This window comes from Lagenorhynchus albirostris, chromosome 18 (assembly GCF_949774975.1).
Source record: "Lagenorhynchus albirostris chromosome 18, mLagAlb1.1, whole genome shotgun sequence".
Classification (NCBI taxonomy): domain Eukaryota; kingdom Metazoa; phylum Chordata; class Mammalia; order Artiodactyla; family Delphinidae; genus Lagenorhynchus; species Lagenorhynchus albirostris.
Window position 1 is genome coordinate 1,650,811 of NC_083112.1, and position 27,975 is coordinate 1,678,785.

General features: G+C 51.3%; 1 protein-coding gene across 1 annotated transcript; it reads left to right on the forward strand.

Moving 5' to 3' along the window:
* Positions 1-801: 801 nt before the first annotated feature.
* On the forward strand, positions 802-27,498 carry FGF9 (fibroblast growth factor 9). Its single transcript, XM_060129308.1, has 3 exons — positions 802-1,690; positions 9,659-9,762; positions 26,347-27,498. The coding sequence occupies exons 1-3, from the start codon at positions 1,414-1,416 to the stop codon at positions 26,590-26,592; spliced, it is 627 nt and encodes a 208-aa protein (XP_059985291.1). The 5' UTR covers positions 802-1,413; the 3' UTR covers positions 26,593-27,498.
* Positions 27,499-27,975: the final 477 nt, after the last annotated feature.

Here is a 27,975-nt window from a genome sequence, read left to right on the forward strand (position 1 = left end):
TCGGGGACAGAGGCGGTGCTCTGGCGCCCCCCAGCCGGCCGCACCGCGGGGCGGGACCTAAACGCAGCGCCGGCCCGAGATGCCCAGGAAGCCCCGAACCAGACCGGGAGCGCGGCCACAGCGGCCTGTGTGTGCGCGTGGGAGGGGGCTGGGTGCACGCCCCCGTCTCACCTGCCGCACAGCTTGCGCCTGTGTGTCTGCAGGAGGAAGGAGAGAGGAACTGCGGTGTCTGTTCAAGCTCATTAGACCAACCCCCTTCCCTCCAACTCTCAGCTAAGTTTTATTTCATAACGCAAAGTAGCATCAGAGCCCAAGTGAAAACTAGTTTCCCGATTTCAGTCTGCACCTCCGCCACCGCATCGACCGAGGGTTCGGTTCCCGGCTTCGACTCCGCAGGAGAGCGGCCGCCCCGGAGTCCCGGGGCTCCGGCCTCGCGCTCCCTTTGTGAGGCCCAGGCTCGGGGCGCCCCCGGTCCCGCGCTCGGGCACGCGGCGCGGGGCCTGCCGCAGCGCGGCGGGCGAGGCGGGCGCTAGGACCGCGGGGAGCGCGGGCGGCGCGGCGCTACCTTAAACCCAGCCCAATGCCGCTGCCTGCGCCACTCTGCGCGCCGCGGGGCTGCGCAGGAGGAGCGCTCGCCGGCCACCTCGCCCCGCGCCCGCGGCGACACCTGTTCGCGGCCGCCGGCGGCACGCGGGTCCCGCCGCGGCGCCCCTCGCTCCCGCCGCCGCCCGCCGCCCGCGCTAAGCCAATGGACGCCTGCCGAGCCCCTGGAGAATTCTGGATACCAGCTTTGGACGCCTAAAGTTTTTCCTTCTTTTTGTTTTATTACCATTATTCTCATTTTTGGAGGGAGGACGGGGGCAGATTTGTCGCCGCCACCAACGTGAGATTTTTTTTTTCCCCTTGAAGGATTCCTGCTGATATCTGCAGAGTCGGTTAGAGTGAAAACGGCGCATGCCTTCCTGGATCCGTAAATTCTGACGTAGCCCGTGCATCTTAAAACCCCCTATAATAACGCCTAGGCATTTAAGTTGCTATGGTCATTCTGATCTCAAACCAAATGGAGAAACTACGGATTTTTTTTCCTTATTACGGTCGGATGGGATGAAGACCTTCCTGCCTGCTGAGAGCCGGGGAATCTATCTGTAGAGATACATAGATACGTTTATCAATATGTCAGTGTGTGAGTATAAAGTGGTGGCTTCTTAGACTATCCGTGGTTTGACCTTGAACCTGTGCCAGTGAAGCAGCAGATGACTTTTATTTATCCATTTAATGGATTGAAGAAAAGGACCTTTTTTCTCTCTCTGCAACTGCAGTAAGGGAGGGGAGTTGGATATACCTCGCCTAATAGCTCCTGGGTTGGCACCATCATTATTGTTTATCGCTGTGCTCCGAAAGCCGAGTCTTCTGATGGCTCCCCTAGGTGAAGTTGGGAACTATTTCGGTGTGCAGGATGCGGCACCGTTTGGGAATGTGCCCGTGTTGCCGGCGGACAGCCCGGTTTTGTTAAGTGACCACCTGGGTCAGTCCGAAGCAGGGGGGCTTCCCAGGGGACCTGCAGTCACGGACTTGGATCATTTAAAGGGGATTCTCAGGCGGAGGCAGCTCTACTGCAGGACTGGATTTCACTTAGAAATCTTCCCCAATGGTACTATCCAGGGAACCAGGAAAGACCACAGCCGATTTGGTAGGTACACCATTAACCCTTTACTGTCCGTGCTGGCATGTTCGGATTGTAACTACCGAGAAGGTGGCTGGGCGGGGGATGCGGGAAGGGGTCTCTCCCTCTCTCTGTCTCCGTCTGTCTCCGTCTTGCTAGCTCACGGGGGGTGGGGGGAGGGAAGCCTCCGGAATTGCAGATCTGCCGCTGGCACTGATGCGGGTCTACACTGAAAGGCCTTTTTTTTCTTTGTAAAGGAGGGCGTGATTTATAAATATAACACAAGCCCCTAGTTCTTTTGCATCAGATACACGGGAAGATCGGGTTTAGGAAGTTTCTTTTGAATGGACTGATTCCACGAGTTTAAAGCTTTAATGATTAACTACTGAGAACTTAAAATGCATTTTCCTGAAGGCAGTTATCATCTTGTGTCAAATGAAGTTTTTGCCCCTTCCCTTTTTTCCTCCAATAAGTATCCTGCTTGAATTTTAAATTAAGCGTATTGCTTACTCCCACCGTGAGGGTCTGGAACCCTTTAGCCGAAGGTTGCTAATTGTTCTGTTGGGAAGAGGACTAAAGTCGTATTTTAGACTCTGGGCTGCAGAGGCACTGGGGGAAAATGACTCGGGAAGGGGCAGGGCGCTCACCAGGGGCGTTTGTCCATCCAGCCACGAGTTATTCCCTGTGCTTTGTAATTTCCATGGCGTGCAGCCCTGTGTGGCTCTGGTGTAAGTGTGTGCGCCCGTGCAAAAGCTGCGAGCTAATTTTAAAGGGCATTCCGAGGATTTCATTTCCCGAGGAGGGTATTTGTGACTCAGCATGGATAGCTGCAGACCCGAGGGCTGGTGACTGCCCCCTTTAATGAGTGCACACACGTGTCTGCTGGGCCACCCTGAGCCCGACAGCAGCGACTCGGCGAGCACAGTCCCGGGGTGGGGGGAACTGATGGTGGAGGGGCGACTCGGGTTTTCTCCTTACTTACCAAAAAAAAAAAAAAAAAAAAGAAAAAAAAAAGGAGGGGGGCGTTTGGGCAACCAGACTGTTGGAAGGAGTTAACTTATTGAGTAAACCCACCTGACAACACTTAAACTAGGTCGTAAAAACAAAGTCCTGTGGTGACTTCTTTTCCTCAAGCTTTAACGCCAGATGTTGAACACGATCTAAACTATCTGTATAGGTTCGTGGGCCGCAGACGATGCAGGAGGTGAGGACGGTTCGGGCCTGAGACGGGGCTGGTCCCGGATGCACGAGCCCCGGGATTTTCTGCCTCGGCTCACCCCGCACTGAACCTACCGGCATGAACGGCGGGCTGCCTCCCTTCTCTGCTTTGCAGCTTTCAATTACGGAAACGTAGCCCAGAGAAGCGGAGGCAGCTCTGGCCGCTGCGGAGCGGGGACGAAACTTTCCTAAAGTGCTCTCTGCGGCCGCTCCCGGGGCTGCTGCAGGACCTGGGGCGGCCGTGGGCGGGGGCGCCGAGCCCAGACGGGTCCCTGGCGCGCCGGCCGGCAGGTGCCACTCGGCGGCCGCCGGCCAACTCCGCGCGGTCCTAGACGCGCTCGGGTTCGGCGGCTTGCCCCCGCCCCGCGCGCCCTCGGCTGCGGGGACCGCTGTGTCCCGGGCGCCCGGCCGGCTGGCGCGCTGCGGCCGCGCTTAGGGGTCGGGCTCCTTTTGCCTGAGCCGCGTCCCTTCGCGCTCGCCGCGTGTGAGTGCGGGTCCAGCGGATCCAGCCGCCGCCCGGGCAGCGCGGCCGCGCGCGGGGTGGGAGCTGCCGGAGGCGCGCGCGGCGGGGGACTCGGTGGCGGGGCCGAGGCCCCTGAGCCCCGTCCCGTCTCGGACCCTTCTCCCTCCTTCGACGCTCACAGCCGGGTCTCGGGAGCGGTGGGCTCGCGGCGCCGGAGGTGGGTCGGGCCGGCCGGCAGGGCGGGAGCCGCGGGGAAGGGAGGGGGACAAAGGGCGGCGCAGGCGGCGGGGGCCGCGTGCCATTGTTACCGCTGCCGAGCGGGGCCCGGCGCCCCTCTCCGCGCCCTGCGTGGCTGGGCCCCGGCCCGGGGAGCCCGCGGTGGGCGCCCGAGTGCGGCCGGCGGCCTGGTGTGCAGTCGAGCCCGGGCCGGGAGCGCCCGGGACCCGCGTAGAGTGGGGGGGGGAAGCTCCGGTTGGGGCTCCTCCACCCCGCCCCCACCGTGGGTGTTTTTTTTTTTTAAACGCAGTCACCTTTCGTGTAGGACGTTCGCTACACGCAGCCGAGTCATTAGGAATCCGGTGACTCCGCCACGGGGACAGAGAGGGACCAGGGTGGATGAAGGGGACCGGGGACCGGAAAGCGGGGAGCCGAGAGGCGCGCTCTGGGGTCAGCCGGCAAGGACGCTGGCACGGTGGCTGAACAGAGACCGTAAAACAAAAACCCGGCCTCGGCACCCCACCTCCGACCCCGGAGATGACACGTCCACTCCTTGTCCGCCCGGCACTGCCGGCGGGCTGGTAGGCGCAGTGCTGGGTGGGAGGCCGGGCAGCGGAAGCCCGGCCGGGGGTGGGGTGGGGTGGGGTGGGGGCCCGGCCCGAGCTCGGGGGTCGGCCGGGAGCTGGCTGCGGGGGAGGGGCGCGCCCGGCGCTCGCCGCGCCCTCACCCGGGTTTGGATGCGGCTGAGTGGGTGGTGTGCGCAGTGGGGGCGGGGAAGGAGGGCGAGGCGGGAGGCTTATTTCAGCTTCCATCCGGTGGCAGGGGGGAGCGCCCCCGGGGTGACAGCAGTGCCGCGGTCTCCCGCTGCGGCAGGTCCCAATATTAGCAACCTCTGCAGCGCCGCGCCGCCGAGCCTCCCACCCTGCCTCCCGGCCCCGCCCGGGGCGCCGGAGGGGGCGGGCGGGCGCTAGGACCCGGGTCGGGGCTGCGGCCGTCGCACCTGGCGCTCCCGCCCCCGCCCCCCCGCCTCACCTTGGGCCCTCCCCCTCCCCCGCGTGCGCCCCCCTCCTCGCCCGCTGCGCTCTGGGGACTTCGAATGCAATCCCGGTTTCTCTTCCGAGTCCATAGGAAAGAGTAGCTGTGGGTAGGGGCGAGGGGGGTTTGCACCCTGATTAAAACAGAAGGTGCCTTTTCTACCTGAAACGGAAAGGCAGGAGGAAGCGTGCGGGGAAAATGACGTGCTACCCCCCGCAGCTGCAGGTGACCGCAGCTGCTGGCAAGCGTGGCGGTGGCACTGCGGCGGCGGTGCTGGTCGTGGGGGGGGGGAACCTTACTGCTGTCCCAGCAGGAGCCGCGCGGTGACAACTTAGGTGGGACCTAGAGGGAGCTCTTTGTTTTCCTTTCGGGGGTGCTGGCGTGGAGCTGAGGCCCAGCCTGGAGAAAGGGAACCGGGACTCGTATCTCTGGGTGATAGGCCAGGGGAGCCAGACGGTTCGTTTCCTTTTTTTTTTTTTCCTCTTTAGAGCACTTGCTAGACGGAAAAAGTGAGCAGAAAATCAATTGAGGAAATGGTAATGTGGAATAATAAAAAAGTGAGCGTCGGGCCTGATCCGTTATTTGACTTGGCACGAGGAGCCTGAGCGGGGTGACCCCGGCCTGGTGCGGAGATGCCTGCGTCCCTGCCGGGCGTCTTCCGGCCCTAGTGCAGCTCCGCCAGGCCGCCTGCATCAGGACCAGGGCTCCCGGCTGGGGCTGCCGGGTCCAGGGGTCAGGTGAAGTTGTACCAGGGCGGAGAAACATGGTAACAGTACACTTTAAAAAGAAAGAGGTTCAAAAAAATCTTACTTCCAGGGTTTCGCACTTGAAACAATGCCGTTCTGGGTATCTGGCTCTTCAATATCTCAGTAAGGGAAAGGCTGCCTATTTAAGGAGCTGTTTCAGGATAGGTTCAGATTCTCGAAAAATCGGTGGGGTTATGGCTCCCATTCAGCTAGTCATTTCCCACATGAACTCTGGGATTTGCTCAAGTTGCTGCAGACTCGGGCTTGCTGGGATTGGGGCTCTGAGCTGATTGATTTGGCAACCCTGGTGCGGGATTCTCCCGGCCAGCAGGGAGCTCTGTGTGTGTGTGTGGGGGGGGGCGGGCCGGTTAATCTATTTTCGAAAGCCTGTGTCAGGCCTCTCTCCACAGCCTGCACACATTCTTGTCCTCTGAAGAATGCAGCTCTGTTAAGTGTTGGGGGCTTTTAGGCTGGAGGGTTGTTTAACACGGGCCAGAGTGGAGCTGCTTGGGCTGGCCCTCCCACTTCCCATGGCCAGCGTGGAGGTGAGGCCCATGCAGAGGGGCTCTTGGGAGCTGGGCCAGCTTTGGGGTCATGGTCCACGTGAACAGAGCTTGGGGGCTGAGCACTGCTACCTAGTGAGTCCGGGGCGAGGATGATGCTCTGCTGAGGTCATTTTCCTGCAGTGGTCCCAGGAACTGACCTGGCCTCTTGCGGATCACAGATGACCGTGGACCCCACCAGACCCCGTCAGGCTTCCTGGGCCCAGTGAGTGCATCCTCACTGGAACTGTTGCCTGCCGTGAAAGGGAATCGCCAGGTGCCACTCGTCACTGACCTCATGCTTCCCAGGCCACTCCATCACTGCCCATTGCTGTGGCCCTTCTGACCTGCCTAAGAGAGCTGGGCCACCCTGGGACACATGTGAGGGCCACACTTCAATCTCAGGCACAGTCCCACCATTCCCTCCCTCCCTTTCCTCCTTCTTCTCTTCCTAGCTCTTTCCTTCACTCCGTTCCTCTCCTGTGGATGGTGAAGCCTGTCACCGTTTCTACCCAGAAGCCTTCTTCTGGGCTTTTCCCGAGCCTCACGCCCACGTGAACAGCCACTGGGGGAGCGGCCCCGCTCAGACCAGTGCGGTTGGGATCACTTGCTCGGCAGTGGCTCAGGCCCAGGGAGAGGTTAGCTGACCTGGTTGAGGTTCTAGAGTTCATGGTGGACACGATGGTAGCAGGGATGATAAGGATTGCAGTCTGCGGGGGGCGGGAGCTGGTTCAGGTGGTCAGGGCTTTCTGGCCTCGCAGCTTTGGCCCCCTGTGCACGTGAGGGAACGGCTGTGACTCAGGCGTTCTGAGTTCTGCTTGCCCTCGGATCGTGAGGTGACCCCATAAAAAGCTGGGCTGCTCTTTCGAGGTCTCTGCTTCTCAAGGAGCTGCAGAGATAGGGGTGCTGGTTTGAGATGATGAAACCTTTTCCACCTGGGGTCCCTAGATGTAGCCCCTTCTCATGTGGAGCACGCCTGGGAGGCTTGTCTCGGCCCGATTCCTTTTAGGAAGCCCCTCTGGCTCTCCTGGTCCAGCCTGAGTGAGCCGCCCAGAGCGCACCCTGAACACCTGCCTCTCACCGCATTTCCCACATTGTTATTACATTTATCTGGTTATTTGTCCTTCCTCCCACTAGACAGGAAGCTCTTTGAGGGTGTAGGCTAGACCTTGTTCATCTCCATACCCTCAGCAAAGGGCATGGTGCTCGGCTTACAATACAGTCACTCCTTAGTTTGCTGACTGAATGAGTGAGTGCATATCTTGCTGATGCCAGGAAGAGATAACAAGATAGATGTCTTACTACCTTCATTTCCAAAATGTATAATAATCATTTCGGACCTTAAGTCCTTTAAAAAGAAAAAAACCCATGTGCACAAAGAACAACGTGCGAAGAGTGTGCACACACAGGTGCCCACCTTCCCAAGTCCTGTGTGATGAGAGCACGGTCCCAGGAGCTCACGTGTCCCTCACTTCCTCTGCTTCTAGTCCTGTGCACTGGGCCTGCAGAGTCTCACCTGGGTAACATCTTCCAGTCACTAGTGAGGGACTAACTATATAAAAGTGGTACAGAAATCACGGATCCGTGAGAAAAGGTAAAAGTGATGGGAAGGTGTACCTAGTCAGTAAGGACCTAGGCTTTGGAGTCTGATCACTTGGGGGCAAGTTATCCTTGAACCTACTCTCCCCACGTGTCATCTGGAGATTAGCGTATGGTAATGCCTAGGGCTGTTCTGAGGGCTGAATGACATCAGGCCTCTCACTGGGCACAGACTAGATGCTCGAGGAGTCCAGTTGTTAGGATTGTCACTGTTGATATTATTACTTCTGATGTTCTGCTGACCAGCCAGTTACATGGTTTTGCGAGATCACATGCACTTATTTTTTCTTAGGTCTGATGGGCAATGTCAGTTAATAGTCTCAGAGCTGCCTCCTGCTTAGGGAAAAGAGAAAGATCATCAGATACCCTCTTAGAAGGTGCAAGTATTGTTTATTTTAGTTTTATGACTTTCAGTTTTATTGACATGGTGTATTAAATCGGTCAGATGCAAAGGGGCCAAATGCTTTTATTTTACAATGAAAGTTGGACATTAATGAATTCCTTATACTATTTCAGGATAACAATGACTTATATTGTGTGTTTTCAGGTAGCTAAGAGATTCACATGTGTGTGACTCCTATGGTAATAAAATGCTACAACATGTTATTTTTAATCATAAGAGTTAGACGTAGTATAATGAAATAAAATGATTCATCAATAAGGATGTGCATCTCACAAGAAATGACTCTCATGGAACTACTGCCTTATTTGTCTTTCCATTAGGTTTGTGAGGTAGGGATGGCTGGTAATGAACTTATTTCACATGTATTTTTCATTAGAGAGTCACAGGTTATCAGATCCAGAACTCAATTTGTAACTTCTCTTTATATTTATTCACACACTATTTCACATTCTGTTAAAATACATAGTTTTGCAGGTCCAGATAGACATTCTGTAAACTGTAAGCTCAAAATATTTGTTGCATTTTGTGCTGATAACAGAATTAGGAATACCTCTTTATAAGAAATCTCTTTCCCTTTGTCCGTCACCTTGGAACCTTTGCTTTATTAGATTTATGTAGTGCACATCTTCTTGTGATTGCAACACAGTCTATTTTGCGAGAGTTGCAAAATTAATTGTTTAAAACTACATGTAAGTGCTTTTCTATGAGTCACGTGAGACTGACTCTAGCCCAGGGTTACCCTTAGTTTCTTTCTAAATTCTTAAATGTAAGTAAGTTTTTTAATATTTGGAGATATTTTAAACAACTCAGTATTTGGTATGTGTTCATACAAGGTTTACACAACGTGTAGCACTTTAAGACAAAATGGAAAAAATGGTCGAGCATGAGTGATATTAGCATCGTCCCAATATACCATTGGGTAATCATGTTAAAACAACAATATGGTTATAGAACCTGGAACTGCTGTTGTATGACCACAAAATTCTGGGTTTATGCCCAGCTTAGGTATTGTTATTCTTAGTGAGGTAAGCAAGGTGAAAGAAGGAAATAAAAGAAGATCGTTATGTTGATTTGATTTTGGGATATAGTATTCCACGCCTATTTTAAATCAAGAGCATTTTTGGAATCAGCATTTTTTTCCCCCAGAATATTGTGTTATCTTAATTGCTTAACTGTCTCTTTGGGGCTTAGGTAAGCACAGTGAAAATCAATACTTTGTTTAAGCAGAAATATTTGGGATATGTGTGGGCTTTTTAGTTTTCCAGATGGAGCTCAATACAGTTATACAATAGAGAGCTGGATAACTTTCGGTGTAAACCAGACAAGTCTTTGGTTGTCATCTCCTATTCTTATTATGAGGGGCATAGACCCTTCTCTGAATAGAATTTTGTTTTTCCAATCCATGGCCATACACAGATACTTAATTTCACATTTTTAAAGTGGAAGTAAGTTTTCTCATACATCATACTCTTTTAAGTTAATTAGAACACGTGCATTGGTTTACTGACATGTCACTTCTCACCATATGTATGTAAATGCTAGCTTTTTTACTTAAAAAATATTTTGTTACGTGTTGTGTTGATAAGTTTTTTTGTCTCATTACTGTAAGATAAAATTTAGTTGAAAAATCAATTCTTTGGGGCAGTGGTTTTAAGAGAAGACACTTCTCGAGTGAAGGTGCGGCCTTCCTCTTAGATGCTCCCAGGGATGTGGACGCTTCCAGGGGAGATGCTCTGTGCTCTGACCTGTCTCCCTCTGCTGTTGGTCTCGCAGGCATCCTGGAGTTTATCAGTATAGCGGTGGGCCTGGTCAGCATTCGAGGCGTGGACAGCGGACTCTACCTCGGCATGAATGAGAAAGGGGAGCTGTATGGATCAGTAAGTACCATAGAGACCTTGCCAGCCTTCCTGACTCACGTTTGCCGGAAACTGCTCTTTCTCTAGCTTATAAATAGAAATGAAACAGTGGTGGGAAGGGGAGTGTAGGTTTTCACTTTTTGAAGAAAACCACTTCATTTTTATTAATAGATATCAGCCCTGGATCTTCACGAGACCAAAGTTTCTAAGCAAATGCTTTATTTATATACCAAGCCATTTTCATTGTCAAGGAAATAAAAAATTCACAACTGTGAAAAATCCCATCTTCTTGTATTGAATGGGAGTTATTTTTGAAACGAATTGAAATGATCTCCCAAGCTTTGCCAAGCATTGTAATTAAAACTAGAAATAGACCATGCAGTGAGTATAAACGCTTTCTCTGAGCTGCATAAAATTTTCATTATGTAGAGAGAGAAGGGAGATGGAAATTATTGTCAGATATTCTTGTATGTGAATAAGAATATAAAAATATAATAATTATTTGCAAGTGTTAGGAGTTTCTTCCTTCCCCGGTCTTACTTCCTATCTCCACTGGGTCGTAAGCTCCTTGGGTGAGGCAAAGAAGAGCGCTCACTGTAGCCCGCCAGGCACGGCTCTAGGTGCCAGGGTTGGGAGGGCAGAAATGAACGAGAGTCCCCCGCTTCTGCTTTGAGAGGAGGGGCAGACTTTGTATCTCTTTACTGCACAGTAGGAACTGGACACATTTCTGCTAAAGGTATGAGTGTGAATACTAGGTTATCAGTTACTGTATATAACTTGAGTTTTCAACAAAAGATTTGTAGTGAAGTCAGCCTTCGGTTTCTTGTTGCCATTATTGGTGGTCAAATGGGGATTTAATCCATGTTATCTGCAATATGAGAACTTTGGCTAGAATCTACAAAAAGTGGAAAATTAAAAGACGCTCAGAATGGGAGAAGTTCTGGAGTCCTCTGTTGGCAGAAGTGAAGGGCATTTTTATGTAGAATCAGGAGAAATTTTTTCTAGATATCCTTTTTTTTAATCCATATACTAGTAAATACACACACACACACACACACACACACACACACACACACACACACAAGGGTTGGGAGTAGTATCCAACTTTTACTCAGAAACTCCAGGAGACAATAAATGGTATAGTTTGAATATAACACCCACCATTTTTCATGACACAAGGATGGTTTTTCTGCTTTGGTAAAATTTGAATGTAAGATTGATTGCTTTTGTTAGACATTTGTCTTTTTAAAAAAGTGCTTCCTCGAGAGAGTGGCTTATTTTAAAATAGGTTTTTAAGCATAGGATTGAGTTTAGTTTTTTAAACACAGTTCTTGGTCTAGATGAAGTTATTTACTTCCTAAATTATCTTCGTCAACGCTTTTAAGTGCAAAGATTCAAGATGTAAGGAAGCTTTTAGATTTTTAAAACATGCAGTGATGTTCTCCTTTTGTCACCCCTCACTTTTTCCTTCACTTTTAGGTCCATAATGTGGATTTAATTCAGTCAGTCATAGGTGGGCTCAGTAGAAGGCTTTCTGTGTTGGGTCGCAGTCTGACCTTCTGTGGGTGGGGGGGTGGAAGGGACTGTAGTTTATCACCGTGGTCTCCAGATGTTTTGAGTGTGGATTTCAACACTGCATCTTAAATTATTTGAAAATTGCATATGGAACGCATAGTTCGTATATGTTACGTTATTTTATAAAACACGCCTTAAGGCAAAGTGTTTGGAAGGCAGCGATGAGTGAGCAGACAGAGGCCATGCTGCTTGTCCTCAGCCCTCGGGCCACGCGGACAGCCGATGGCCTTGCATCCGTGAGGCCTTGGCCTGGCGCAGGGGCGCTTCCGGGGGCCGCCGGCCCCCTCCCTAATGCCGCCCTCCTCCCTGTGGCCCCATCTGAGCCCCGCTGGGACGAGACCCGCTGACAGCGGGGTGGCAGCCAGGCCGGGAGGCCGTCTCCTGGGAGGCAGGGAAGCCGGACTGGAGGCCCTGCTGCCTGATTTAGGCCTTTCAAGCCCCGCCTGCACCCAGCAGAGCTGGGACAGGGCCCTCTCCCTATCCGTCCCTTCTCACCCGAGGGCCCTGCTGGGAGGCCGGCGTGACCGGGCTGCTTCCGCGCCGTGGGAAAGCGTCTCAGGCGGCTCCACTGCTCCAGCCTCTCCCGCCTCCACGCTCGTCCCCTTCCCCACCCCAATGGGAGGGTCCCTTCAGACCCAGACACGGGCCACTTCCCGCTCGGATCCCTCAAGCCTCTGCAGGCCGAGCCCCCCGTCTTGCTGTGTCCTCTCCCCGAACCACGCTGCTGGTCCGCTTTGCTGTGTCGCCTGTGTCCCTGTCCCTGTGTAGGCCGCGTCCGCCTCGTTGCGCTTCTGCGGACACTGGCGGGCTGCTGGGCGGCGCCGTCAGGTCCCCCCCCCCCCCCCCCCCGCTCTGCCGTCCCCTCCCCCCTGTGCCCGCGGAGGCAGCCTTCTTTCTTTCAGATTCCGTGAAGATGCTGCCTTTTCTGCAAAACCTTCCCTACGCCCCTAACTCGGACCCTAGTTTCTGGTCAGCGTTTCTTGTGTTGGCCTCTGGGCCCCGGGGATGCTTTGTTTGTGTTTCCGTCCTCACGCGAGGAATGTACACTTCCGGTGTGGCCGCGTCCCCAGCGTGTCGAGGGCCTGGGCTGCAGCTTTCTTTTGAATATCGCCCCCCCGCCCCGCCACAGCCCGAGCCCCGCACATGTTGGGTTGAAGGCGATCGAAGTCGGGGTTCATTCGTGGCTTCACTGGCCCTGGAGGTGCAGCCCTTGAGGTCATTGTGTCCCTAGGGCCCTGCTGGAGGGAGGAGTCCCTCCCGGCCACCCTCGTGCTGAGCTGGGCTGTAATGCGTCGTCCGAATGTCCAGCCCCAGGGGGCGTGGCCGAGTCTGGAGAAGGTGGTGTCTGGGGGAGAATGGGGACGGGCATCAGGACATCAGTGGGTGCCCTGCCTGTTCCTCGCATCCGCGAAACCAAGGGCTGGACTTACGTGGCCCGAATGCTCCTGCTCTGGATCTCAGGACTCTGCAGGCTTCGCTCCCGAGTCTTGCCTGCCTGGCCCACAGGGTGCTCTACGGCATGATGTTATGCAGCAGGACCATCTGTTCCCAGCAGCCGGCCTGGTTTGCCCGTGGCCCGTACCTCATGCAGGTGTGCGGAGGCGTGGGGGAGACCATCTCCTCGGGGGCCAGGAATCACTTTCCACTGCGTTTGTGCTTGTCATCCTGGCGTGGCAGTGAGAATGGGGGGGACACCCACATGTCCCCTTTTCATCCTGATGAGATGGAGAGAAGGAAAGAGAGAAACAGGCAACGACACTGTTATTAAATACGCTGGAAACTAGCCCGAGGAGTTTGCTTGTATGAAGCTGTGTGAAGCTCCGTAAAGTGGAAAAGGTGTGTTTCTAAACATTGGGGAAAACTTGAAAAGACTGATCTCATTGGGAAAGAAGGTAAATAGATTTGGGGAAACAGCCATCACTTTTATAAAGTAAGTGAATGTGTAAATGTAGCAAAAGTTAATCTAAAATGTATTTTGGAGATTATTTGTCTCTTTTCATCTATGTAGATCTTTTGTTTCCAAGTTTACATTAGGATTAGATCTAAAAGGCCAGAGGTGAATGGGGTAATACTTCTTCAGAAAAACATGTGGGATTGTGACATCCTGTTAGATTGTGGAAATAGGAAAAACTCTATTGCTGGTGTGTATCATTATATGATTCAAGGAAAACCTGAGTTGTTCTACTTCTGGGATGGAGTTTGATTATTGTATTCATGTGTTCATTCATCCATGCCTCCATTCATTTGCTCATTTGTTCACAAACATTTATACCTACGATGTGCCCAGCATTGTACTAAGTGCATGACAGTGCAACAAATATCTCAAAATCTGGTAGGAGAGATACAAATAATTCAGTGCAATGTGATATGCACTGTATTAGAGGAATCACAAGTATCTTGGGAGTCCAGAAGAGTGTTTAAATAACTCCTTGGGGAAATTGGATGGGAGCACTTAATTGGGTCTTGAGGGATGAATAGGAGTCTCAGAAAAGGGAGGGCAGACAAGGAAGGGCACATAATGTTTCAAATGTAAAGATTAGAATATCCTGCCTGGGTGAAATTTAGGGAGGGTATTAGATCTCTCACATACACACTCATTTGGGTGCACACTTGGGCAGAGGATTAGAGTATTAGTGTACATTTGTCACTTTCGTTCTTATCAAAGAGACTAGAAGTAAGGCTCAGTTACTTTTAGGGTCTTAATTATCCGAGTATCATCAAGATACTTCAGTGTGTCAAGAATAATTGACTGTAATAAATATCTCTTTAAAAAAGAATGCCTTGAAAAAAAGTTAATCTGTTTCAAGGAGCCTGCATTTCATGAGAGATATTGACCTTTTCATTAAAAAAAGGTAGCACAGTCACTAAAATTCTAATGATACAGGAAAGCAAGCATGGGATCTGTAAACATGGTGAAAAGGATGACATGGATTTCTGGTTTGTATCCCTGTTAGCACTTACTGTATTCTGTCCAGAGTTGTCATTCCCCGTTGGTCTTTCCCGCTGGATTAAGCTCGTAGGAGACAGACTCTGTCTTTACAGTCTGTATGTTTCCTGAAGGCTCCACATGAGCAGCTGGCATGTAGGGTTTGTCACCCCCGCTATCCAGCCGGTCATGCCCTCGTGGACAGCGCTGCCCAGGATGTCGCTGCCCACCTGACCGTCCTGGACTTCCACAGGCGGGACCCTGCTTAACTGTCACGGCTGAAGGGTAGGGGGTGGGGTGACTTGCTCCGAGGCTGGAGCTCGGGGGCCGGTGGGCCAGAGCGAGGACTCAGACCAGCTCTAGGGGGCCTGGCCACCGCGCTGACAGAGGTGCTGCTGTTTGTTGTTCCGTTTCCAGAGACACAGCTGGGCCCGATTCGGTTTCTGTGAGTCCGTGTAATCAGTAACCAAGGTGTGATGGATTTGGACTGTGTTTCCAGTGCACAGGAACTTAAAAAAGCCCAAAGCATTGGGGCAGTTGTGGACTGGGTGAACGTGTGTGAGCCAGAGCCGTCCCTTGTGCGGTGTTTCCACGTGTGCAGTGTTTCCACGTGTGCGGTGTTTCCACGTGTGCGGTGTTTCCACGTGTGCGGTGTTTCCACAGTGGGCGCAGCGGCAGGGGGCCCAGGATGAAGGAGTATGTCTACCTCTGTAAGAGGAAAACGGTGAAGTATCTCAGATCCTCAGAACCCCACTTGCCTTAGATTATTTTTATTATCTTATTTGAATATGTACAAACACGAACCCCTTATGCCTCTTTGGCAACTGCAATTCAAAACATATTTATATTAAAATTCACACTGGACTATAAGACCAATAGACTCTGAAGCAGTAGGGTGGGTCTGATGTGATGGCTGAGATGCTGCCTCAGTGTCCGGGCTTTGAGCTTGGCACACCTGTCCCCCAGGGCTTCTGGGGGAGGAGGTCCTCCCCGCCGTGTCTTCCGGTGCGAATTACTGGGAAGCCAGGTGTCACCTGACCTTCACCGACGTTCCAAGGATGTCGTTTCTCTTCCCGGTAGCCCTGATGGTGAGAGTTGTACTGCTTAGCGCTGAAGGTAACTTTAGACACACGCACATTCTTGGGCGGCAGTATGTGGTTATGCGCGGTCATCTGGAAGGTCTAGAGTGGCCTTAAAATGACCCCTTTACTTTTTCATGAAATGAAGGGTCAGAGAAAACGCTCTTCCAGGAAGCTTGTTGCCCCCAGATTTGGTCCTTTATCCTCCTGGGATCCGTAGGTGCCAGTTGTGAAAACGCCCGGGGCTGGGAGGCCCTGGCAGGGAGGGTCCCTGTTGTTTGCATTAGGTGCTGCGGTGCCCTTGTGAGGGGCTTTGGAACAAGCAGAGTGAACGTGTGTGTTACGGAACAGGACACCGTACCCGATGGCCTGTCCACACTGGACTTAGCAGTTTGTCGTTTTGCTGTGTCAGTTCAGATGACTTTGATGGTGGATGGTGAGGCGTGTCCTGTAGGTCGAGTCTCCACGGAATGTCATTCCTGTAAAGGGTCATTTGTGCAGTAATCTCCTTGATGGCGGGCGTGCTCTGGAAGTGGGCGGTTTTAAATAGATACTTCGGGTGATAGAGCAAGGCCTTCAATTGCTAGTGTAGTTGCCAGCGTTCAGAGGATCAGGTGGTGACTTTGAAGACAGGAGGGCAGCGCCTCAGAAGAGCATCTGCTGTGTGAGCTGATTTCGTTCATAGTGTCCTTGTTCTAGAGGTGACGGGAATGAGAGTTTAGTGGCTTAGCGACTGAGTCAAGGTAACACAGAGTACGTAAGGACTTACTATTTGAACATAGGTGAATTAGTAAATCTTGCCTGGTACATATGCATGAGTGGCCAGCCGTTTTTGTGAATAAAAGATATATGTATATATATATATATAATTTTTTTTTTTGCCAGAAATAACCCCGTATTAGAGCAGGATTGTAGTCTCCCCTTCACAGATAGGACTTTGAAACAATTGTCTCTTTCTAGTACTAGTTTCTATTTAGTGGTTCATTTGTTTCCTTAGCATCTATACTCCTGGCCGTTAATTAGTGGAAAATCATCTTTTAAAATCATACCTTCTTATTTGAGTTTACATACGTTTACGTTGTGAAGCATGGGAGCTGCCTCCCCTGACGGTCTGAGGTGCGTGGAAAACCTCGCAAGTTAGTGGTGGCTGGAGTCACCCAGCACAGGTCTTCGTGGGCTTCGGGAAGGACCCGGTTTAATGGTCGAAGCTCACGGGCGGGGCCCTCTCCGTGTGGCAGGAGAGGCGGGCGGGGGATGGTTCCAGGACCCGGGGCTGTGCTCAGTGCGCAGGGAGGGTCTTTCTTTAGGGTCCGGGGCCTCCGGCCCGCCCCTCCCTGCACCCCGTGCACATCGCGCCTCTTTGCAGAGGGTCGTCTGTCGGGCACGCAGAGCCAGGCCGCTGCTTGGATGCTGGGGACGCGGGGCTTCCGCTTCTGCTTCCCACCTCCCCGCACGCTCCCCGCCACACTCGGCTGCCCTCGCTCGCACACTCGTTTGCTTTCGCAAAGCCGGGGGACGTGACCGTGTCGCTGCTCACACGGGCCGGCCCTTCCGTAGGAGCCAGGAGTACAGGTGGCCCTCGTGACCGCAGGCTGCGTGCGCGCACGTTTGTCTGCTGGCTGCGGTTGCCGCGTGACCCTGCAGTCGTGTCGCTCGCCGGCCTGCACAGAGGGGCAGAAGCCGCGTCTCGAGGGGGCAGCTCCCACTGGGCAAGCGCCCCTTCTGCCACGGGTATCACGTTTTTTGTGCTTTTGGTGGTGGTTTTGCTGGTTAGAATGCCCCCGGGGCCGAGTGCTGAGATGCTGTTTGGTGTCCCAAGTGCCGGAGGCTGGGCGAGCCTCACGGAGGATACGCGGACCTCAGAGGAGCCTCCCTCGGCCTGAGTCACTGCCTGCGTCCACGGCTAATGAGCCAGCACTATTAACTTGAAACACAAGCAGGCGTGAAACAAGGTTATGTATTGATTTGTTGACAAAAATGTCACGAGCAAAGGCTCACAGGACCCTAACCCTGTGTTTCCCCGGGAGCCGCGGTTCGGGGCCCCGATGCACACGCAATACCCCGCGCAGGTAAGTGCTGTTTTCTCCTGGGGTGACCTTGCAGCTTCGGGGGGCAGTCAGACGTGCACACCAAGGCTTATAATTTGGTGCGACTGGTGTTGTGACAGAACTGTATACAGAAAGGCCTTGGGGAGCATGGGGGAGGGAGCTCCATCCCTGGCCTGGGAGGAGACGTCAGGATTACTCACAGAGGAGATGGAGAAAAGTAGGCAGGTGGTCTCGGGGAGGGAAAGGCCGGCGTGAAAGCAGCTTCAGGGCCGCAGGCTTTGGAGCCGTGGCTGCCGGCAGGAGCCTGATTCTGCCATCTTTACTCCCCCTCCAGCCCCAGTGGTCCTGGCTCTGCTTCTGTTTCTCTCAGCTGCTGCCAGAGGCCACGACACTGACATTTGGAGGGTCCTCCACTGTCATCATCATTGCCATCTGGGGGTGCTGCAGCCTGGCTGCTCCCGTGTCCTGGCCCGGGAGACACCCCCTCCCAGAGAAAGCCCCACCCGCTCGCCCCAGGGCCGCCCCCCTCCTGCCCCCTGCCAGGACTGGCTTGTCCGCTGCGTGTCCATCGACCTGGGCGTCCCGCAGCATCCTTGCAGGCGGCTGAGAAGAGTGTCTGCCTTCCCAGCACCCCGCCGCCGAGGCTCCCCAAGGACGGAGAGGTTCTGGCTTGGAGTGGAGCCCCACAAAGGGCTCCATGAATGCTTTCAATCCTGACATAAATGCATCCCCTCCTTCCTCAGTCTTTTGTTGTGACTTTTCAGAGAGCTCTCTGCTGCAGTCTGCTTTTCCTTTGTGGGGAACCGCCCACGGCTCAGTGCAGTGTTCTGAGCTCGGACTTGCCAAGGTCATGCCAAGGGCACCCTCCCCGGTGCGTGCTGGGCTGGCTCTGCTGTGGCCGGGAGTGGCTCTGTCCGTGTGGCTGCCACACTGCCCTGCACGTGTGCACGCTTGCTGTCCACTCCCAGCCCGAGGCTCCTCTCTGCCCTCCCTCCCTCTCTTCCATTTTCCTTGTGAATTGCTGTGTGGCAGGTCATTTTCTCTGGACCCTCTGGGGTGGCTTGTATTCCTTTTCTTTCTCTCCCTGTCCTTTGAGTAGATTTTCAGTTTGCTGTGTTTCGATGGAAGGTTCAAGCCTGTACTTGCATCCTGAAGGGTTTGAACATGGAGATGCAGTGACGAGTAAGGGCAGCGCAGGGCCTGGGCCGCTCGCTCCGTGGCTCGTGGGCTGTGCAGCCTTGGGCGACCTCCTCAGGCCGGCTGGGCTGGGACTAGGAACCAGGGTAACGAGGACAGTGGAGACGGGGCCCAGGATGCGGCCGGCGCTGTCCTGGCCCCCGGGGCTGTGCAGCTGCTGCTTCGCCTCCTTCAGGGATAAGTGTGGTCCCAGAAGGAGACGCCTGCACGGAGGCGCACGGAAACTGTGCTTCTTGCAAGTCTGAATTCAGAAGTTCAGATTGAGGACACAATCTGTGAAAGTAAATAAACATTTCCCTTCAGATCGAACTGTGGCGCCCCTTGCATTACACTTGAAAATGTTAACCGTAGAGCTTCATCTGCTGAGGTTAACTTTATACACCTTCTCCTCAAGTGCAGCACGTTACTATTTTACCCACTTAATGAAATGGAAAAGTTGGACTGCGTATTAGGGCCTTAGCTCCCATCGTGGTGGTGGCGAGCATGACTTCTCACGCCCGCATGTCGGTGCAGTCACTACGCTGTGGCAGCGCTGCCCTGGCCTCCCCCGGACTCGGCGTTTCGGGGTGAAGGTGCTGTTGTGGAAGCGGCCCGCGTTGGTGTGTGGCTCTGGGGCCTCGGGGAAGCAGGCCGACTGGCCGACGGTGTGAGCTGGGATTCGTCCTGGAAGGGGGCCATTCGCAGAGGGGCCCCGAGAGAATGGGACAGCCACCCACGTGTGAGGAAGGGACAGCAGCACCGGTCACTTTCCACGAGCGTGGGGCCATTTCTCTAGCGCTAGGCGGGGGCTGGGAGGAAGAGTCTGGTTGCAGAGAAATCTGGGCTGACGCGAGTCCAGCTGGAGCTGGTGGCGGGCAGTAGGGGGGGCCCCGGGGAGTCGAGAGGTGCCGGAGACGCGCATGTGCTCGTGAGCCCACTCGGGGTTCCTCTGTGCACCTCGGAGGGGGTGTGACTGGGTGTCTGAGAAATCCTGGAGCCCTGGTGTCGCTTCTCTCCAACATTCCTTTTATCTGTCTTGTGCACACGTCCAACCTTGCCTCCAGCTCTGGGCACTCTGTGACTTTGATAACTTCTTGTTTTCCTCCAGGATTTGGTTTTTCTTCCCAGTAAGTCCTCTGCGGGCAGCTGATGACGTAGGGTTTGTTGGTCAGGCAGACGTTCATTTGTGAGCTGTGTTTTGTGAGGCCAACACCAGGGGACATCCTATCGGTCTCCCAGGGAGGGAAGGAGGGGCCCCTTGTGCCGAAGCTGTGTCTTCTTCCCCGAAACAGCAGCCTCCCCGCTTGGCTGCTTCTGGAAGCATTACTTAGCTGTCCGTCTCTGCAGAGGTAACGGAGGCTGAACGTTTGGGCGTGTTTCTTCCCCTATCTTCCAGCAGCTTCTTTTCCGTTTCCTGGTCAGCGCGTCCTTCCCAAGTCGTTGTGGGTGGCTAGGCCTCCACACTGGATGCTCTAAGGCCGGGTCACTCGGCCTTAGACTCAGAGAGACCGTGGACATCCCTGAGTCCAGTCTCCTGTCTTCACAGAGAAGGAACTTGAGGCCCAGGGTGGCTAATCAACCCCACTGTGTGTGTCTGTAGGAGGCTGACATTCCTTTACCATAGAAATTCCGTGAATCTCTTAGTTCTTCAGAAATTGCCTTTGCGCTTACTTTGCCGTCATCTTTGTTAATCTTTCAGTTGGTCTAATTTTATTTCTGCACTCAAGGCCTGAATTCAGCCTGCTTTGTCTACCGTAGAAGATCTCTGGTACGTGTTTCTGTTTCGATTCTCCCTCCTGCGGTGCGCCTGCAGACGCGGTGGTTGGGTTCCAATGTCTCTGCCTGGTGTCCTTAATAACAGGAATTATTTCCTTCATTCCACCTCCCAGCCTTGAAGCTGTCCACTTCCCCTCCATGGTCTGTCCTTCGACTTTCGGTTTTTACAAAGAGTAATATTTAGCTTGAAGTGTTTTCAGCTTTTGCAAATCTCTGATGTGCATTTTAAGTGGTCACTGAATGACTTACTTCTCTTATCAGATGATCATTTATGATAAGAAATGTTACCTGTGCTCTAGGACCCTAAGAGAAACTTCACAAACTTTTCCTGTAGGGCTCTCGGCAGAAGCACCAAATGTGCACAGTCTACCCATTGGCAGAAGCAAAAATATTTCATAAAGTGAGTATTAAATTTCTCTGCTTGAATTCTGTTCAGCCTTGGGCAGGATTTTCTTTCCCCTGTGGGGCTCCACCTCTGAACATATATCGCAAGTTTATGAGCTCACTTGATTTGCTAAACAAATGTCCGTTTCTAGGGTGGCTGCTAAGGACAGCATCTAAGTTGTCTGGTCTGCTCTGTGGTACACGCGGCGAGCGCTGTGCTTGGCTGTGTGGTGGGTACCATGTGGCTGGTGAGCCCACACCATAGGAGATGTCCAAGGCCGGATCAGATTCAGACTGGGCCCTACCTTTGAGTCCACAGGTACACCTAAGTACGCAGCTTCTGGAGCGAAGCTGAATTCTGTCTTGTTTTGTCTGGTTTGGTGGGGGAGGAGTGGAGAGAACGTAGGAATTCTTACCTTTTTGTGTATTAGACGAGACAGACGTTGCCCGCCCACTTGCTTCGTTTGTGTACGTTGACCAGACACAACTGATTCAACCGTTCCCACAATTCCAGTGGCAGTTTTGATGGCCAGGATCATGGGTATAAAAGCAGGCCCGTGAGAATGGTAGGGATTTTAAAGAGGTTTTGAAAAATGGGCCTTGAGTGAGGCGTGTTGAGGGCTTAAGGGGGCTGGATCCGAAGGGAGCTTCTAATAAAATGAGAAATAGTGCCTTCCTGCCTGTTCTGTGTGTTTGTGGCTTTCCGTTTGGGGACTTCTCCCAGGAGAGAAGCGTTAAAATACCTAGCTTCTTATTAATGATCCTTTCGTCATTATATTTAATCACCGCAATGCTTGCAACAATTCCCATGAAGACTTTACTGCTAGATTATTAATGAGGAAGGTACATCTCTACGAGTAATTGTAGTTAAGGGAGGTTTAAATACCATGACTGGGGTAAACGGTAGGCAGAGAACAAGCGATTACATCAAATCAGTAACTTACAAAAGGTTCGGGAACTCTATCAAGGCAGTTTCTGACCTTGGGCTTTATGTGTTGTGAGTTTATGCAGGGAGGTCAAACAACCCGTTGAGTTGAACACAAACAACCATTTGGATGGTGTGGTTAAAGCTACACCATATGTTTATATGTATGGCAGCATAAGTCTATACATTTTCAAGGAGGACTCTTGAACTCAAATTTTGAAAACTTCTGATTTCAGTTTTTAAATGGGTACAGATAGGAGTCAGGCATGGTAACGCCCATGTGGATTACACATTTTCCAATTGTCAAATAGTTAAGATTAGTGTCCATATGAGTTGATGTCGTATAACATTCCTAAACATTCTCAGGGGTATACTATAATTTTCACATTATTATCTCATACTTTGGTTTTAATAGGATTTTGGTAAAAGTTTTGAAGTTTTAATTTCAGTTTTTCCCACTGCTCAGAATTTGATGATATAAAATGAAAAGGGGTTTCCATAGCTGCTCACATTCACCAGATTTTGTTCCAAAGCATGGGCTTTAGGAGACTTTTGAATTAAATCCACATTCTCCACCCAAGCTGAGTGACATAATCCAGCAGTTCAAAGATAGGTATGCCATAAACAGCTATAGTTAAATAATCCCCCCAAAATATTAAAACATGGAAATACAATAAAAGAAGAATTGATCACTTTATAGTGGAATACTCTATAAACTGTCTGCATTGGAAACATGTGGTGAGTTTTAAAACATCTGAGTTTTATAATTCTAAAGTGTATAGTTTATTTGAAGGCAGAAACTGTTTTTTCTCCTCTGTGTATATATAAGAATACAGCTTAATGTATATTTTTTGCCGTCGCAGTTTGCATTCACTTTCTTATTTTTAATTTAGAGAAATCACTTTGGAGTACAAATATGTAACATAAATATATTCACCTCAACTAAATATTTTATCGCTAAGTACTAAAGTCTAATCATAAAGATTAATTCTGTAAATCTTGTTGCTTTGTCTACCTTTGTCTGAAACAAAAATCACAAATAGCAAGAAGCAATTATTTGAAAGCATATACATGGTATAGAAAGGTATCAGGGTCTTTAATTTTTATGATCATTTAAATTAAATTTTTTTTTTAAGGTCTGCAGGTTTTTCTGAGTGGCGTTATACCCCTTGTGTAATAATTACAGGACTGAACTGGATCAGGGGTTTTGCAAGGTAATGTCTGCACGGCCTCATTTAACTAGTTAACTGAGGTTATCCAACCCTCCCGTGAAGGAGAGGACTGAACTCTTAACCATCACAAAAGCTGCTGTCTGTAGATGACAGTGTCCTACGTGGAACAGTCACTTCATTTTCCGCATTGCCTAGAGCATTATATTGTGTGTGTAAAGGATGTTACAACAGCCTCATAAGGGGAACAGAGCCATGTTTGCTGAGCAGTGAAAAGGTTAGTTCAGTTTCTTACCTCGTTCAACTTTTTTAAAAAGGTTTTTTTTTTTTCCCCCGCAAACTGACAATACCCCCAAAACATGTGAATTGAGGCTCATCTTCAATACTGGACTCATTAGTGTTTCAGTCTTAGCGTGCAGTGTCCTTCCCACTGCAGAATTCTGTGCATACGCTCTGTTTTCTCTCCACCTCCACCCGTTCCTCCTGCAAAATGAATAGTGTTTTTAAAAAATTGCATTTTGAGGTAAAGAAGAAAGGCAGCACGTGTGATTGTCAGAATCAGAGGGGCTGCACCGAGTTGCGGAACGTGGTCCGTGGAACCCCCCTCCCGGCCCTTTGGAAGGGGCCTCGGAAGTCCCTGGACGGACGGGGTGTCTGGAGGAACCCTCCATTAGTGAGAAGTGGAAGGTGTGGGGTCTGGGGCAGGTGACCTCCCTTCCAGGCCCCCCTGTCTCGGGCATTTTCCGGGGAAAGTTGCAATACCTTTTGGCTGAGGTTGGCTCCAGTTCTGAGAGGTTCTGAACTCATGGTTCTGACATGCCCCCACGGTGACTGGGGGCGTGTCCTGGGCTCCGGGTGCCGATCGCCGGCCATGCACCTGTGATGGCCTCGCCTCAGGTGTGACACTGACCTGCTCCAGGTGAGGCTGCCGGAGCAGGGGCTGTTGCTCCAAAGCCAGGCCCCTCATGGTGTGCAGACCCTGCAGGTGCGACTTGTATACAAAGCAGATGGAAGCTGGGGCAGGCCTTGGGATCCAGTAGGAGGAGGGACAGCCTTATTATTATTCTTTTTTTTGCGGTACGCGGGCCTTTCACTGTTGTGGCTTCTCCCGTTGCGGAGCACAGGCTCCGGACACGCAGGCTCAGCGGCCATGGCTCACGGGCCCTGCCGCTCCGCGGCATGTGGGATCTTCCCGGACCGGGGCACGAACCCGCGTCCCCTGCATCGGCAGGCGGACTCTCAACCACTGCACCACCAGGGAAGCCTGAGCCTTATTTTTTAAACCAAGTATCTGTCAGGTAAAGTGATTTCCTGTTGAGAAAAAGAAAGCTTAATTTGAATTCTTTTTTCATCTCCTTGGTAGAACTGAAGGCTCTACAGTTCCCTACTTCGGTCCACCTTTATTAAGTAGAAAATAAATGAACATTGCTTGTTTAGAAAATTTACTTAATCACTGCAAACTCAAACCAGACATTTTAAGCCAGGAGTAATCTTGTCTGTGGGGAGAATATTTATTGTACAGATGGAAGTAAAGTCTGAAATAGCTGTTAAAGTCTTTAACACACTATTTTTATTTTGTCCGCTTTAATGGAGATGAAACAGAAATCACGTTCAGCCTGGTCTCCCCAGCATAGGGGGTTTCTTCTAGGTTTGCTCGTGGAGGGAGGTGAGGGGCTTCTCTGCTAGCGCCCAGGTGAGGGGAGCTGCAGGTGCCACTCGCCCCCTGCAACGCACCTTGTCCCTATAAACCCGGCATCAGGTGCCCGGAGTTTCCCCATCATCCTGTCCTGCTCGATGCTTTTGGTTGCTTTTGTTGCTTTCCCTTGTTCCAGCTCACTTAGCAGAGACTGGTCCAAGGAGATAAGATTTTGTTACCAACCTGCTCAGTACATTTTGATCACCTAGAGCAGCGGTCCCCAACCTTTTTGGCACCAGGGACCAGTTTCGTGGAAGACAGTTTTTCCACGGATTGGGCGGGGCGATGGTTCGGGAGGTGATGCGAGCGAGGGGGGTGGGGGGGGGCGGGGGGCGCGATGGGCAGCGGCAGATGAAGCTTCGCTCGTTGCCCACCGCTCGCCTCCTGCTGTGCAGCCTGGCTCCTGACAGGCCGCGGACCAGTACCGGTATCGGTCGGTGGCCGGGGGTTGGGGACTCCTCACCTAGAAGAGCAGCTCCCAGGAGGTACAGGTCCCCTGTGTTTCTGGGTGGTTCAAGCCTTCCGTGAACGGAGGAGTGACGTGAGGAAACCAGCTCACGCTGGCCACGGGCTTCCAGCATCCTCAGCTTGACACGCCCCCTGTCCCCACCCTCGCTCTCCCGACGCGACCACGGCAGCTGGAGATGATGCCTTCTGCCGGGCTGGCTGTGAATCAGTGCACTAGGTTGTGTCCTCAAGTGTGTAACTGCGTGGACATGTATTTGTAGGTTTTCTTATTTACATAAGGGGCCAGGTGGGCAAGAGCAAGGGGAATGTTTTCAGAAGCCGTTTTAGTGTTTATTTTTTAACACTGCCATCTGGGAAGGTGCTGATGTTAAAGTTTCAACGTGGTGAGAAGAAGAACAAGGAGCTGATCCACCCCACTGCCTCACTTCTCCAGGCGCAGCTAGAAGCACGTGTTTGTGCCTGGAATGCGTTCACGGTTTGGGATGTGATGTATGCATCGCTTCTGGTCCTTACTGCCCTCGAGACACGTGGCTGCAGGGGCCCTAGGTTATGGGGTTCCAGGGAACCCAGGCTCTCATAAAGCTCTGGTGGAGGGTGAAGGGTAATACATTTATGAGATGTGGAACCTTTCTGCTCTTAAACTGGGGGGAGTGTGTGGTGGTTCTTCTAAGTTCAAGGAAACAGGAGGGCTGGGATGTTTGTCTTTACTTCTTTGTACTCAGGAAGACCCAGACCTGATAGAAAGCATCGTATCTCAAAATGTGGACTCCGGCTGCATCGGAATTACACAAGGCCTGTTGGAAATGCGTATTTCCAGACTTTCTGGATCAGAATTTTAAAAGGTTGGGGATTGGAAATTTACACTTAAAAAAAGCATCCCAAAGTGATTCTTCTGCACACTGAAGTTTGAAAACCACTCTTCTAGTGTAATGAATAACTCCACTGCTTCAGAGGGCAGCAGATCTCTGACGTCGCTGGTGATGTTGGTCTGTGTGGCGAGGACTTTATGAAAAGTACGCTGAAGATGAAGCGGCCGTCTGAGACTCTTTCTTCGAAAAGGCCCTCCCCCCAGGATGGTCACCATCCTAATTGCTGTGGTGAAAATGGGAACAGCTCATGGCGTTAGCTGCCTTTGCCTACTGACTCATTCAGATAATTGGCATGTGGAAAAGTTTAACTAGAAAAAATTAGACTCTTTTGTGCTTTAATCATTATGAAAAAAAATTAGGAGGTAGTTACATTTATAGAGGTAAGCAGTTTTTGCAAAGTGCACTTAAAGTGGGTTAAAATTGGTATTTTGTCACCAGTTATGTTATGTAGCAATTGCTTTCAGTACGGAAAGTAGCTAATTTTTGCAAAATATTTGCTTTTGTTTTTCAACAGGAAAAACTAACCCAAGAGTGTGTATTCAGAGAACAGTTTGAAGAAAACTGGTATAACACGTACTCCTCGAATCTGTATAAACACGTGGACACTGGAAGGCGGTTCTATGTCGCGTTAAATAAGGACGGGACCCCCAGAGAAGGAACGAGGACTAAACGGCACCAGAAATTCACACATTTTTTACCCAGACCAGTGGACCCCGACAAAGTACCCGAACTCTATAAGGGTATCCTAAGCCAAAGTTGACAAAGACCGTTTCTTCACTTGAGCCCTTAAAAAAGTAACCACTATAAAGGTTTCACGCGGTGGGTTCTTATTGATTTGCTGTGTCATCACATCAGCTCCACTGTTGCCAAACTTTGTCGCATGCATAGTCTGACGGAGGCGTGGAGGGGACATACTGATTTTGTTCTCCAGGCTCGTCCTCTCTCGGGACCCCCTGCCCACTGCTGCCGGGTGGGTGGTGAGCAGAGGGCAGGAGGCTGCAGGGTGAGGGGGTGAGTGGGGCTGCAGAGAGGAGGGAGCAGAGAGGACCAGCCGATGCATGTGGGGATAGATGCGCTTTCCCGTCCGATCTCTTGTCCTTCATCCTCATCAGCAGAGCTGCCACACCTGGACGCATCGGGATCTGGCTGGCGGCCCGAGGGGGGCCCCGCTGCATTTTCACAGGCAGGAGGGTGCGGTCTGACCGACGAGACTTTCTCGGTTCATTGTCACGGGTGTCATCCCAGTGAATTTAAAGCAAAGACCTCTTAGTTAAAAAAAAAAAAAGAAAAAAAAAGAAAAAAAGTTAAATTTATTTATAGAAATTCCAAAGGCAACATTTTATTTATTTTATATATTTATTTATTCTATAGAGTTTATTTTTAATGAAATATGTACAGGCCAGATAGGCACTTTGGAAGCTTTAGGCTCTGTAGGCATTAAATGGCAACGTCCGCTACAAACCTGTGGCATATTCATGAAGCGAACGTGGCGTGCATGGATGTGAGACACTCAGATGGCCCTAGTGTCCTAAAGGCGACAATCGCTTTTGTGCCCATGTTATTGTAAACTGATGCATACCGTTCATGACACTGAGTGTCCACTCTTCAGACTGCTTGTTCCATAGCTTATCCCAGAGGATTAAAGATAAACTGGGTCTCAAACTTTTATTCTGTGTCTGTAATATTTTCTCTCTCATAAGTTACTTCCTCCCTCATTGTAACTTCACGGTTGGAAAATATAAGGGTTGGTATATATTCTACTTGTCTAAATGTATCGCAGAATATACCAAAGCTAAACGATAACTGTGCTTTTATTTTAGTCGATCTCCAGAACAACAGGACTCGTATCAAACATTGTACTGGTTTAGAATTCTCAAAAAGGAAAAAAAAAAAGCTTACTTGGCACAGATTTTTCTTTGTTTTTAGGGGACAAGAATCAGAGTCAGAACAACAGGGTAATTCTTATAAACTTTTTATTTGTGCACTTGGCTCTCAAATATGAAGTTACACAAGTACCATAGGGGTTATTGTAACACCTTTTATAGAAAATTGCTCTCGGTGTGACCTGTCCTGATACCTGGTGAAAGCACCCTTCAAGTAAAACTTGCAAAATGCAACATAACTCTCCATCGATCATGACAAT

Excerpts from the sequence above, each read along its gene's own strand:
- FGF9 (XM_060129308.1), top strand. The coding sequence starts at position 1,414 with ATGGCTCCCCTAGGTGAAGTTGGGAACTATTTCGGTGTGCAGGATGCG. Across the intron at positions 1,691-9,658 it reads GAAAGACCACAGCCGATTTG|GCATCCTGGAGTTTATCAGT; the intron begins GTAGGTACACCA and ends TTGGTCTCGCAG. Across the intron at positions 9,763-26,346 it reads AAGGGGAGCTGTATGGATCA|GAAAAACTAACCCAAGAGTG; the intron begins GTAAGTACCATA and ends GTTTTTCAACAG.